The 14864-nt window shown below is 35.9% G+C and overlaps 1 protein-coding gene across 1 annotated transcript; it reads left to right on the top strand.

Annotated features, from left to right (window-relative positions):
- The first annotated feature begins 8733 nt into the window (after positions 1-8733).
- On the top strand, positions 8734-14007 carry LOC118061529 (E3 ubiquitin protein ligase DRIP2). The gene is made up of 7 exons (XM_035074990.2): positions 8734-9269; positions 9952-10051; positions 10728-11097; positions 11227-11672; positions 11774-11824; positions 13068-13140; positions 13560-14007. The coding sequence occupies exons 1-7, from the start codon at positions 9152-9154 to the stop codon at positions 13731-13733; spliced, it is 1332 nt and encodes a 443-aa protein (XP_034930881.1). The 5' UTR covers positions 8734-9151; the 3' UTR covers positions 13734-14007.
- The last annotated feature ends 857 nt before the right edge of the window (positions 14008-14864 follow it).

Below are 14864 nucleotides of genomic sequence, written 5' to 3'. Positions count from 1 at the left end.
TCATACCTGATCATACCTGAACAAAAGAGATTACTACGACTGAAGATAATCGTGATCTCCAAGCATATCTACAATAAAGATAATATTGATATTGAAGATAAACATGATCAGGGAGTACGATAATTATCAAGAAGTCTGGATACTGAAGAGATCATGATTAGGGATTGTTATCCCTGATCATACCTGCTCATACCTGACCTGACCTGCTCATACCTGCACAAGAGATATTCATCGAATCTGAAGATAACATGATAACATTAGAAAATATGTGTATATCTTATCATTAATTGAACTCTTGATTATAGGATTTATTTTGAATTTAAGATGGTATTATATAAGACCATCATGTAACAGTAAAATATCATCCAACGAAAATACATTCTTCTGTATCTCTCTAGCCTTCCCGTCTACAGCTCTTCTCTTCTTCTTCTCCTATTCTTTTATCTTACATGGTATCAGAGCCATTGACTCACGTCACACAAATGGCCTCCTCTACAGAAAATACCTCTGATGCTGCTGCTATTAGCATTCCTGCTCTTGTTTCCCCTCCTGCTATAAATGTCACAAAACTCTCAAAAGACAACTATCATGTCTGGAAAGCTCAACTAATTCCCTTCTTCCGTGGGCAAGGTATTTTTGGCTACCTTGATGGAACCATTCCCATTCCATCTAAAGAAATTTCTGCTGCTGCAACTTCCTCTGTCATCTCCAATCCTCTCTATGAACATTGGCAGCGCCAGGATGCTGTTATAGTTGCCATTCTGTTCTCTACAATCTCTGAAAATGTTCTTATTCAAGTGGTATCTTACACCACCTCAGCTGCTATTTGGTGTGCTCTAGCCAAATCTTTTTCCTCTCAATCACGTGCTAGAGTTATTCAACTCCGCACTGAACTTGTCAACACCCGTAAAGGGTCACAATCTGCCCATGATTTCTTTATGCAGATCAAACGCATGACAGATGAACTTGCTGTTGCCGGTCATGCTCTTCATTGTGATGAAATTATCTCCTATCTACTGTCGGGTCTTGGCCATGATTATGACTCTCTTGTCACTGCCATCACCGCACGGACAGATCCTGTCACCTTAGAGGAAGTTTATGCCCTCTTACTCACCACAGAAGCACGGCTGCAACACAACAATGGACCTCCCATTCAGCCTGCTGTTCATGTAGCTACCCGCCAGCAACACTTTTCTTCCTACAGAGGACGAAATATGTATAGAGGCAGAGGAAGAAATTTCAGAGATACTTATTTTCGAGATGCTTCATCCTCTAATAATTCTAATGGCAGGAACAATTTTCATAGAGATGCTATGATATGCCAAGTATGTGATAAACCTGGTCACTCTGCCAAAAAATGCTACCATCGATTTGATGTCACATACCGTGACAATTCCGCAAAAATCAACACTCCGCAAGGGCTAATGGCGACAAGGTCTGTTTCTGCATCTGATTGGCACCCTGATACTGGTGCTACAAATCATCTCACCAATAACATGGACAACTTAAATCTTCAGAGTGACGACTATACTGGTTCAGATCACGTTCTGGTTGGCAATGGTGCAGGTTTGCATATCTCTCGTGTTGGTTCTTCTATTTTTACTCCATCCAAAACCCCTTTTATGCTCAAACAATTATTACTTGTTCCTGAAATTCAAAAAAATCTCATTTCTGTTCAACAATTTTGCAATGATAATCTAGTGTTTTTTGAATTTCATGATCAATTTTTTCTTATTAAGGACTACTTGGGGAAAATCCTTCATCGCGGCACCTTTAAAGATGGGCTATATTCCTTCTCCAACCTGTCGGACAAATTCTCCTCTCATGCACTCACTGCTGTACGAGAGCCTTATCAAATATGGCATCACCGACTTGGCCATGCATCATTTCCAGTTATTCAAAAAACTATTTCCGCATTTACGTTACCTGTTGCAAGTAAAAAGCTTCCAGTTTGTTCGGATTGTCAACTAGCTAAAAGTAGTCAATTATCTTTCCATTCCAGCAATCATAAATCTATTCATCCTTTAGACATAGTGCACACTGATGTTTGGGGTCCATCACCCATCTTGTCAAACAGTGGCGCTCGTTATTATGTATGTTTTTTAGATGATTGCACCAAATTCATCTGGTTATTTCCTCTTAAACTAAAATCGGATGTTGAAAAAGTTTTTCTGCTCTTTAAAACTTCGGTTGAACGTCAGTTTAATCGTTCAATAAAAAATATTCAATCTGATTGGGGTGGTGAATACCGTCGTATGTCAACACTATTAACTCAAATAGGCATTCACCATCGCAAAGCATGCCCATACACTCATCAGCAAATGGGTGCAGTTGAACGTCGTCATAAACAAATTGTTGAGGTTGGTCTCTCATTACTTTCTCACTCTAAACTCCCACAACAATTTTGGGAAGATGCTTTTCTCACAGCCACATATATCATCAATCGTCTTCCCACTCCTATTCTCAATCAAAAATCTCCATACGAAATTGTTTTTCGTCATACTCCTGATTATCGTTTTCTTAAAGTTTTTGGTTGTGCATGCTGGCCTTATCTTCGACCATACAACAAACACAAAATTGATTTCAGATCTAAAGATTGCATTTTTATTGGTTATAGTTCGGACCATCATGGATATAAATGTCTTGACCTTGCAACAGGTAAAGTTTACGTGTCTCGTCATGTCGTTTTCGACGAAAACAAATTCCCATACCAAATTACTGAAAATCATTCGACTATTTCTCCACTCACTACATCAGTTACTGTTTCGTTTCCAAACACTGTTCCCTCTATTTCACTAACACCTGCAGGTACAAACTCTCCTCCATCATTGCCAAACATGGATGCTGCTCTGCCGGTATACTCTTCCAACCCGGAACCATCACCTCCATTACCTGATGATACAGCTCCATCCTCTTCACCAAGGCCACTGCCACAAACCACAGACATAACACCACCTCCATCCAACAATCACCCGATGGTAACCAGATCAAAGAACCACATTTCCAAACCAAAAAAATCCTTTGATGGACAAACCTTGTATCCCCTGCCCCGTGCACTGCTAGCTACTGCTTCTCCTCCCTACAAAGAACCAACTTCGTTCACTGAAGCCTCAAAATCTTCTCACTGGAGGTCTGCCATGAACACTGAGTTTGATGCCTTGCTCCGGAATCGCACCTGGGAACTGGTTCCTCCATCTCGCAAGGTAAATGTCATCGGCTGTCGCTGGATCTTCAAGCTAAAGAGGAAGGCTGATGGTTCTATTGAAAGATACAAGGCACGCCTTGTTGCTAAGGGGTTTCATCAACAATTCGGGGTGGACTTCAATGAAAACCTACAGCCCGGTAGTGAAGCCTGCAACAATCCGGTTGGTTCTGTCAATTGCAGTATGTAAACACTGGAAAATTCGTCAGCTGGATGTCCAAAATGCCTTCCTTCACGGCACACTTTCAGAAGAGGTTTACATGGATCAACCACCAGGTTTCAAACATCCTCAATTCCCTGAATATATCCGCAAACTCAAGCGGTCCTTATATGGACTTAAACAGGCGCCTCGTCAATGGTTTGCTCGGCTTGCTGCTGTACTGCTACAACTAGGATTTGTTGCCAGCAAAGCTGATTTGTCACTCTTTGTTCTAAACGACACCACCAGCATCCTCTATGTTCTTATTTATGTTGATGATATTATCATCACCGGCTCTAATGATGTTGCTGTCCAGGATATTATACAGCACCTACACACAGAATTTGCTATTACTGATCTTGGTTCTCTAAGTTTTTTCTTAGGCGTTGAAGCCTTACGTGATGCTACAGGTCTCTATTTAACTCAACGCAGGTACATTGTTGATCTGCTCACTAAGTCCAAGATGGATGGTGCCAAGCCGTGTTCAACTCCAATGTCCACTTCTGTCAGCTTGACAGCAACAGATACAGCAACGTTTGAAGATCCCACTCTATACAGAAGCATTGTTGGTGGCTTGCATTATCTGTCTTTCACTCGGCCTGACATTGCTTTCGCAGTGCATCGTGTTAGTAAATTCATGCATCAACCCAAGCTATCCCACTGGTTGTGTGTTAAGAGGATCCTGCGTTATCTCAAGCAAACAATATCATACGGCTTACTGTTGTCTTGCTCCAATTCATTCACATTTCAGGCATTTTCTGATGCAGATTGGGCAGGGGACATAGATGATCGTCGCTCTGTTGGTGCGTATTGTATATTCCTTGGATCTACTTTAATTTCATGGCGAAGCAAACAGCAAGCCACAGTCGCTCGTAGCAGTACTGAAGCGGAATACAAAGCCCTCGCGGACACGGCAGCCGAACTCCAATGGTTACAATATTTAGCTGCCGAACTTGGTCTGCCACTATCCACAAGTCCCACTCTTTGGTGTGACAATATAGGTGCTACTTATCTATCCTCCAATCCGGTGTTCCATGCCCGCACAAAGCACATTGAAATTGATTTTCACTTCGTCAGAGATCTGGTCTCTCAACAGAAATTGATAGTCAGGTTTTTATCTACTCGTGATCAGCTAGCCGATCTTCTGACAAAACCACTCTCTACAGCACGGTTTAATTTTTTGTGCTCCAATCTTCACGTTTGTGACCTCCCGTCAAGATTGAGGGGGCGTGTTAACGATATTATCCAATCTCCTGAAGATAATATTGATACTGAAGATAAACATGATCAGGGATTGATATCCCTGACCTGACCTGCTCATACCTGATCATACCTGAACAAAAGAGATTACTACGACTGAAGATAATCGTGATCTCCAAGCATATCTACAATAAAGATAATATTGATATTGAAGATAAACATGATCAGGGAGTACGATAATTATCAAGAAGTCTGGATACTGAAGAGATCATGATTAGGGATTGTTATCCCTGATCATACCTGCTCATACCTGACCTGACCTGCTCATACCTGCACAAGAGATATTCATCGAATCTGAAGATAACATGATAACATTAGAAAATATATCTTATCATTAATTGAACTCTTGATTATAGGATTTATTTTGAATTTAAGATGGTATTATATAAGACCATCATGTAACAGTAAAATATCATCCAACGAAAATACATTCTTCTGTATCTCTCTAGCCTTCCCGTCTACAGCTCTTCTCTTCTTCTTCTCCTATTCTTTTATCTTACACACAGATTGCTTGCATGTTTTGATCTGTTATTCATGCAATGTCTTTCCACTGTTTGCCGCAGTTAGAGCTCTTTCTGAGTTCTGGGACTGCTTGTTTAAGCATATATTCCTTGGTGGCTGGAATATTTGGCGTAAACATCCTATACACATGGAATGACAATCATGGTTACCTGTTTAAATGGGTGAGCAAAATATTTTACTGGTGAATTTAGCTCCTGATTATAAATTGCTTTTATACGGGGAATCATGTGTTTTTCTTACATTGCCAGGTGGTAATTGTCACAGGAGCATTCTGTGCATTTCTGTTCCTAGTTCTAATGGCATATGCTCGCTACAAGGGCCTGGTTGGATCTTGAAAGGTCCCATGTTCTCTGCAGGTTTAGTTCGAGATTCCTAGTTCGAGATTCTTATAATTTGTCAAATCCTTGTTCAAACCGGGCTCAGGCATCCGACGAGGAAATTGTAAAACAGCATGCGGGTTTTTAGATATACTTATTTAATTTTTTTCCCACGATAGTGAATCTTAATTTCTCGAAATACAAATCAGCATTTTATTTTTTGCTTTTTTTTTTATATATATATTTAATAAAAATAATGTATGTTTAAAGGTGTCGTATTTTGTTACTTTTTCTCTAACATACTAATAAGAATTTGATTATCCTAATTAGTGAGAGGCTAATGAGCTTTGATTTTTAGAATTATTAACAATAAAAATATCAATAATTGTCAACGTGTTTTTTAATATCAATAAAGGCACAATAATTTGATTGTAGCTTAAAATGGGCACGAAAGGTCAACATCTCTACTTTAATGACTATTGATTAATACATAATTAAATATCAGTTATAATATTATCTCTGCTTTAATGACTATTGATGAATCAGCTGTATGATGATGATGATGAATTTAAAAAAGTAATTAATTAATCTCTCGACTGTTGTTGATTATGTTGAATTTAGTAATTTCCCGTCCCAATGTGTTTGTCTATTTTCTATTTTTTATTGTCTCATAATGTTTGTTTATTTTGCCATCATATTCTTTATTAGATTATTTATATTGCTTTTTTTTCAATTTTCATGAAAGGTCAAAAGGAACAAACAGAAGGGAAGGATACAAAAATTAACTTAATGTCACCCCGATTAAAAAATTCAGATTGACCTACAATCCAATCTTCCCAATTAAAATCCATTGATTTAAAAAATAAATTATTGAAAATGTTATTTAAACTTCTTTTCTATAAAAAAAATATTTTTTAAGTCATAACTTACACCTTCACCAGCTTAACTCTTCAAAACAAGTTTAATAACTATTCCAAACATTTACATTCATTAAACAATAGGTAGATAAATAGTTTGAATTTGAGAGTGAGGTTTTGTGTTCTTGTTTAAATCATATTACATAGGGAAAGAAATACTATACGGAAATGTTTTTATTATTTTTTATAAATCATATATTTTATTCTTCTCCTGCTTATACTTATTATTTTTTAAAAGTTAATCTCATCACTCGGTCATCACTCAAAATCATATTTACCACATTAATTAGAGGTAAAGGTTAAAGCCCATATTAGTTATTTTATTTGAAAGTATGCTATGGTTGTTTTTTAAAATATTTTTTATATTAAAATATATTAAAATAATATTTTTTTATTTTTAAAAAATTATTTTTAAGATTAACGTAATAAAACGATCTAAAATATGCAAAAAAAATTATTTTTTTGACTTTTTTGGGAACACGGTTTGTACCGCGTTTCCCAAACATCTAGAAATATATTAAAATAATATTTTTTTTTTTTAAAAAATTATTTTTGATATTAGCACATCAAAATGATTTAAAAACATAAAAAAAATTAATTTGAAATTAAAAAAAAATTAATTTTTTTAAAAAATATTTTTAGAGTACTATTGTATGAGACAACTTCAAATACAAGAGGAAATAAATGATATAAAAAAATCATACCCGAGCCCTCGAAAAATAAGAATATTTCCTATTTAAGCTCAAAAATATATATATATATTTATTTTCTCTATCACGTTTCTTTTTTTTTCTTGTGCAACTCTGGAATAATTATTAGTAATTAAATTACTTGATAACGTAGGATCTATATTTACAAGGAGAAATTATTAAATAAATGTTATTAATCATTTTAAATTACATATCACACTATCTAGTCATGCTATCAATTTTTTTCTTAAAAAAAAAAACAATAACCATGAAAATAACACAAGGAAGATTTGTTTCATTTAAAGGGGAGAGAGATAAACAATTTTGTTTTTATTATAAATTAGATGATAACTATAAATTTTTTTTATTGAAAAATAAAATTAAAAAAAAATTAATTTAATAAAACCCTGAAAGAATAAGAAATAAATTGAAAAAAAAATCACAAATTAGAATTGAATGATGAAATTAAAAATAAATAATTTTTTTATAAAAGAGTCAAAAACATCAATTAAAAATAAAAAAAAAAATAAAGATTGAAATTGAAATATCTATAAAGAATAACAATTAACATAAGATAATTTTATACCATTGAGAGGCACCACATGCGCCATTAAAAGGCAATGAGCACCTCCTACATGCTATTTATTTTTTTTATTTTAATAATATTTAATATTTATTAAAAAATCAAATCACTTCCGCTTGATAATACAAAAAAGAAAACTATAATGAACAAATAAAAAAGCATGGATGTAATTTTTAAAAATTACTTTTACGCTTAAGTAATTTTATTATGCTTAAAAAATAAAAAGACAAAAAATGCTTCTAGATGCTATGTTTAAAAGATTTTAATTGTAAGAGCAATTAAGTTATTACACTACACTTAAAAAAAAATAAAAAAATAACTCAATTTTCACTCAATGAAAAAATTAATACACCCATGAAACTAAGGCCAATGATTTTTTTTAAAGAACAAAAAAAAGTAATTGCACTGATTCTCGATCATAGCTCCTTAATCTAAACTATAGAGTCTAAGCAATTCTCTCTAACTAGTTATTATTTTTTGCGGTCATCAAAGTGTTTTGACAAGATCATTGTACAAATATCAATATTGTAAGAAATAAACTTGTTTGTTTACAAATAACCAGAGATTAATAGTCGAGGAGGAACTTAAATAATTCCAGTATCCATCATTAATTAGTAAATTATTTAAATATCCAAAAATAAATGAAAGGTTTCAGCATTACAATTGCCCATTAATGACCGTCTATTTTGGAAATTAAGTTTATTATTTAAACAGAATCCATTAGCAAATCGAGACATAACTGCTCCAAGCCTGGAAAAGGTAAGTAACTCAATTAGGGATTTTAAAAGATTTAATTAATTAGGATAAAGAATGTTTGGAAACTCAATCTAAATTTCCTACATAATGAAGGACTTGTTCGAGGTTTGTCCAAAAAAGTTTAGTCGCTTCCTCTAGGGAAAAAATAAAAATAAAAACAGGCATGGTTAACATAGTAAATTAAAGTGTTTTTTTTTTTATATATATAAATATATTAAAATATTTTTCAAAAGTATAAATCAACAGCAATGCTTAGAGATTGTGTTAGTTTTGTCATGTAGGAGAGGAGGCTGTGCGATTATATTCGAAAACATTGAGAGCCTCGAACAAATCATATCAAGGCCATTACCATTGTCCAAATCGAACAAGACCAGCCCTCTCTTCTAATACTCCAAGATTTCACTCTCTCCATTTTTTTTGTTTTTATTAAAATATCGCTCTCCTAAATTCCTTTTTCTCGCCCACCAAGCACAAAGCCGCTGCCAAAAGAATTTGTCTAGAATCGTTAATCACCAACCCAGGCGCCCAACCACCACCCTTTCTTCGCCGATTCTTGCTTGTGATTGTCGTGGTTTTTTCTTGGAAAAGAATAAATAACTCGTGATTTGTGGGGTCTTGATTACATGCACCGTGTGGGGTACGTGAAACAAGGGAGAGCGTTAGTGGCTTAGTGAGAACCCAAAGGCAGGTGGTGGTGTTAGCGAAGATGATGTTAGGCCAGGTGGTGAAGGTTCAAAGAGAGGAAATAGCGGCATGCATGACTTGTCCTCTTTGCAAAAAGCTCTTCAGAGACGCCACTACTATCTCTGAGTGCCTCCATACTTGTGAGTCTCTCTCTCTCACTCACTTCTGTGTGTGCTCATCTTCTTCTATTTTGTGTTATTCGATGTGGTTTCTTTGTTTTGTTTTGTTTCTTGTTGTGGGCGCTTAATTGTTAGTTCACGTAATCTGTGTATCATCTTTTATTGTTTGGAGTTGAGCTTGGTTTATTGTTTTAATTGGTTATTTTTGTGATATGGAGAGGAGTGAAATGCGGTTTTATGATCTTGTTTTTTCTTCATTTTGTTTTCCTGGTCTTTCTTTGTTCAATGGATTGGGAGTTTCATTTTGAAATTAAGGAAAAGATTGAAATTTGATTGGTAAATATAGCCTTTTCTCTTGTGTTTGAGCAACGTATGATGTGAGCTTACAGTAAATTTGTTTGCTGAAATAGTAAAATTTTAACTTGGGGTTGTTCGAAGCTTTTGCATGGTCCCTGTGCTCTTCAAGTTCCATCAAAATTGTCAGGTCCTTGATAAGTTCATGCCGTGTCAAGTGAGAACACTAATGTGTTTGGGGGATGATGAATAAAGGTTTTGCATTTTTATTTTTCCTTGAGAAATAGTTTCTTAGTGTTCTATCATTTAATCATTATGTTTTAAGTGTGTCTTGCCTAATTGTTATATACATATTCTCTCATCGAGCATATATCTGATGCCTGCTTCTTCATTTTAATTTTTGAAACAGTTTGCAGAAAATGCATATACAAGAAGATAACTGATGAGGAGTTGGACAGTTGTCCAGTTTGTGATACTGAATTAGGTTGTTCTCCGCTTGAGAAGCTCAGGTATTTGATCATCTCTTTCTCTTATATTTCCAAGTTTATGCCACAGCAATTTTTAATAAAGCATCTTAAGTGCATGCCGTGGCAAAAAAATACATGGCTGTTTCTGATATAGTTGGACTATCGTATTACACACATGTAGGACGTATTCGAATGCTGTTTGAGTAGTCTCCATGCACTGCAAGTGAAATTATCTTAGGGTGTCAGAATGATTGACTAAGGAGGACGCTATATAAACACTGAAATGATTTTCTAGACATTCTCTGTCTTTTCCAACTGCAGAACCAATCCTTGACACTATTAATTAATGCACTTGGAAGGAAGATATCAAATTTCCAAGTCAATTTATTAGACGTTTACACCAGACAGTAAGTATATGCTGCAAACTGTAGACATGCAATGTAACACTAGGAAATCAATTATCATGCTGCATGTTCCTGGGCAGCATCCCTGTCCTGCCACTCATGTGGGATGCATAGTTTATTTATTAGGATTCTCTGATATAGAATCTTGAAATATCATGATTGAACCGGTGCCTCAACCTGTTTATATGGCACAGAACAATTGGAAGTCCATTTTCAAATTGGAAGACAACCAAAATTGAGAAATGGTCATGGATTTCACTACAGCAGCATAGTCTTGGTCTGTTTTAACTTTCTTTCCTTATGTTAATAAACAGGGCAGACCACAGCTGGCAAGATTTAAGGGCCAAAATCTTCCTTTCCAATATAAAGAAGACCAAGGAACCTGAAACAGTGTCCTCGGTCCCAGAAACTGCGCCAGCAGTCTCAGAAGCCATGCCAGTCCAAGAAGCTGATCACTCAGTTCCATTGATAGGTAGAAGAAAGGAGAGATCTCTCTCTTCATTGGTAGTCAGCACACCTAAGATATCCGTCAAGTCTTTTCTGACAGGAAAAAGATCAAGACCTATTGCCAGAAAACGAGAATCTCCTGTTCTCATTAAGGAGCTGGTTAAGAAAGTGGACGATTACTATGAGAGTTTAAGCTCACCCGAGACTTTAAGCAAAATTGCACAAACTAAAAGGCAGGTAGAAGTGGTTAAACTTCAAGTTTTCTTGCTAAAACTTTTCTCACCTTTTTGTTTTGGGTCCTTTGAAAATGATGTGCCTTTCCTTTGATGCGTAGTAATTTCCTGTGTAATTATTTTCATGGTGTAGAATTCTTCTACTGCTGAGTCACCCAAACAACACAAGCCTAATAAAGTTTCAGAGGATGGTGTTAAACCATGTAAAGGGAAAGCTGATTTTTGGAAACCCTTAAATTGCTCGGTTGAGGCTTCAAGCAAAACAAAGTCTAATAAGTCAGAACTACAGGAAATTCTTGTCCAAATAAAGAAGCTTGATGCCCAGGAGAAAGCTCAATCACTCAAAACCAGTGTCAAGGAGCACGGTGATAAATCGAAAGTTACTGGTGAAGAATCTAACTCGACTGCATCGCCTTCAGTTTCCATGAAACCTAGACGGCTGCAAGGCAAGCAACAAAAAAGAGCAGCTCCCTCTGAGGGGTTGAATATTCCAGCACAGACTGTTGTCGATGCAAACAGTAAATGTGATACAAGATTTAGTCCAATATGGTTCTCATTAGTTGCTTCTGATCATGAGCAGTGAGATTTTGTTTCTTTACCATTACTAAAGATTCATTGATGATTGGTCAAGCACGCCATGTCATGTTGTTAACTATTGTTTCTTTTTGGCATAATTTCAGGGGTGGAAGTGCGCCCTTGCCACAGATATCTTCGTGCTACTTGAGGGTTAAGTGAGTTTCATTAACCCCACTACCTGGTTTATATTCATAATGTTGGTTTGCTTGTCAGTGTCCATTTTGCTCTTGAGTTTTGACATAGGCTCTGGTTAAACCATGTGTTTTATCGCCACCTTTCTTCAGTTTTGAAAAATAAATTTCCGTGGTTTTCATTTATGTGAAATCGTAATTGCATCTATGCTAAGTTATGTAGATATATTTTCTTAGCGACAATGACACTGTATCTTATCTGATGTTTTCTATGCGCACTTTGATTTCCCTTCTATTTGTTTTGGTTACTTTGAATTTCCCGTTTGATTTCCCTTCTATTTGTTTTGGTTACATATAATTTCCCGTTGTGTTGTAAGCTTGATATCCTTTTGTTTCATCATGATAGCATGATGTCCATTTCCATTTACAATTTATGGTTTCAATGAATATGTACTTCCAGGTACACTCCAGCAAAACAAAACTAATCACAGCCTAGAAGTAAACTATATTTATGACTCCTGTGCTCTTTCGTAGCTATTCCCCAATTTCTTTCACTCTACATAACTATGAAATTCTGTGAAGAAAATAGATTGAGAAAATGATGTTGAAAGTCCAGGAGCAAACACGCTTTTCAAATATCAGCAACACCTGAAACCATGTTTTTAAAATTTTGAATGCTAGAAGCCTCAGAAAATAGGGAGTTTCCCTTCATTGCTTCAATGGGCAGTTGCAACTACAATTTTGTCTGTGAGGTTTTGCTTGCTGAGTTATGTTTAAGTTTGTGATTGCACGCTGGCTGTCACAATCAAAATAGGGGCACATAGCATAAAAAACATATTGGTGCTGTCCTGAGAAAATGAAGCCAATCATCATATAATCATGAAGTATTTTAATTGATTACATGAACTCTGCACATCATGCCTGATGTTGAATTTCTTTTTCTAGGCCAGAATTTCATTTAGAATCTTAATAATGATTATTCTGAAGCATCTGTGACTTTAAAGTAGTAGATTTGCTCCAAAAATTCTGCTTCTGTTCTGTTCCATTGCAAAAATCGAACTCAGCTGCCTGATTTTAGGTCATCTGTGAATGTTAATATATAGAGCATAATTTAGTCTCTATCTTTTCCCTTCCCGTGGTTGTTTTTGTTTATATTGTGTTCTCACTTGAAGTTTGCTTTATACCAAGAACCCTTTTCTTTTTTTCTTTTTTTTAACAAATATACCAACAACTATTTTGTTGATCAGTTGTTGCAATTTTATTGTAGGGATGGTAGTTTGCCTGTTTCATACATAAAGAAGTATCTTGCCCAGAAGCTGGGTCTTGTTAGGGAAGCTGAGGTAACTTCATCTCTGTTCGTTTATCATGTTAATCAATTTGTGCATATAAAACTAAAATAATTTATTTCTTTCAATCCCTCTTCTTTTCCTATTGTAAATGGAAGTGGACAGCATTTCCTTTTCTTCATTCTTAGATTTCTTTCCTTCGAACTTGAATGTCCAAAATACTTTCTGTGGTTCCTATGTTTCATCTTCCATAATGTATGACAGGAAAAAGGCTTGCTACTCTCTTTGTTTTTAATGTTGTCCTTTAACAAGACCTGCAACAGTTTTTGCTATGATGGAACTGTTTACCACCTACCATCCATCCTTGTAAAAAATAAATGCCGGTGAAGTGTACTCCTAAATTATCTGAAGACTACTGCCTAAGGAATTTAGGAAGTTTTAAAACACCACGAGTAATGCTCAAGTTTCCACAGGTGGAGATCTCAATGCGTGGTCAGCCAGTGGTTTCAACGTTGCAGCTGCATACCTTGGTTGACTGGTGGTTGCAGACAGCTTCAGCATCTGAAAGAATACGGACAACTGTGGGCAGTTCAGCTAAAGATTTTGTGATGGTTCTCTCATATGGTCGAATAGCTCATCCTCCGTAAACATCTTTGCTTCAGCGGCGAAATGTCATCTCTTGCAACAGTGATATTGGTCAAGGTGATCGGAAACACCAGTGTGTTTTGCACCATCGTGAATGCACAGCGGATGAATTTGCTAAAACCACTCTGCTTTCTCTCTTTTTCAACTTTTCTTGCAAGGAGAGTAGACATAGTAGAAATTATACACAAGTTGTAGACGAATATAGATTGTTTATTTTATTAATAGCAGATTTGGGGATTCTGGACTAATGCCTGAATCCAAGGATTCAATTTAAAACAGCTCAATGAGTACTCGTGCTACTAGCCGAAGCCAAAGCCAGGTTGGGTGTGACCTTAGAAACATCTGGTTGTGTTGGGCTAGAATGGCCAAATGGCCACCATTTTACATGGAATAAATTAGGTTAATGCTGAGGATGTGCAATTGGCATATACTCCTTTTGCCTTTCCCCCTTTTAATCCCTCTTGTTCGGTTCATGACAAGAAGCATACACACATTGTTATTCTTGACAGCAAGATTTCGGACCTCAAAATGATAAAGAAGCTTTGTGTGATAATTTCAAAATTCAAAGCCAGCAACATTCTGCCTCTTAACCACAATAAAAAACAATGATAATCAATTGTAGATTCTAGCTTATCCAACGCCAAGGAATCAAGGCACGTAAATCATCAAGAAGGGGGCTGTTAAAAAAAGAGGAAGCTGTTACTGTTTACTATGCAGGATGTTGATTTTACGTCCTCTGATAGCTGAAAAAAATTGTAAATATTCAGGGTCTGGCTAGAAGCAAATCTCAAGAGAGCAATTGCAACCTCTCTGTATCCGCAGCAGCTGCTTAAAAGGAAGCCGGTAAACAAGATGCAAAGCAGATATATTTGAGATTTACGTTTAGCCATAAAGCAAGGAAATGAATACATAAAAGTAATCTATAGCAGGGATCAACTTGTTCCCAGATTTCAAGTCGGAGCATGATCTCGGTTCCATGTCCTACAATAACAGATAACATCATCATTAACTTGACCTTGACTTCCTAAGTTTTCAGGTTTGCTCTTGTGCTTTGATACAGGTATGAAGCAACAGAGAAACATCAATCAACAAAGATCATGCCCACGGGATGGGATAGAGAGAAGGTTCCTGCT

This window comes from Populus alba, chromosome 10, assembly GCF_005239225.2.
Source record: "Populus alba chromosome 10, ASM523922v2, whole genome shotgun sequence".
Lineage (NCBI taxonomy): Eukaryota > Viridiplantae > Streptophyta > Magnoliopsida > Malpighiales > Salicaceae > Populus > Populus alba.
This window is presented reverse-complemented; position numbering and strand designations above follow the sequence as displayed.

Excerpts from the sequence above, each read along its gene's own strand:
- LOC118061529 (XM_035074990.2), top strand. The coding sequence starts at position 9,152 with ATGATGTTAGGCCAGGTGGTGAAGGTTCAAAGAGAGGAAATAGCGGCA. Across the intron at positions 11,673-11,773 it reads GTTGCTTCTGATCATGAGCA|GGGTGGAAGTGCGCCCTTGC; the intron begins GTGAGATTTTGT and ends GCATAATTTCAG. Across the intron at positions 11,825-13,067 it reads TCGTGCTACTTGAGGGTTAA|GGATGGTAGTTTGCCTGTTT; the intron begins GTGAGTTTCATT and ends ATTTTATTGTAG.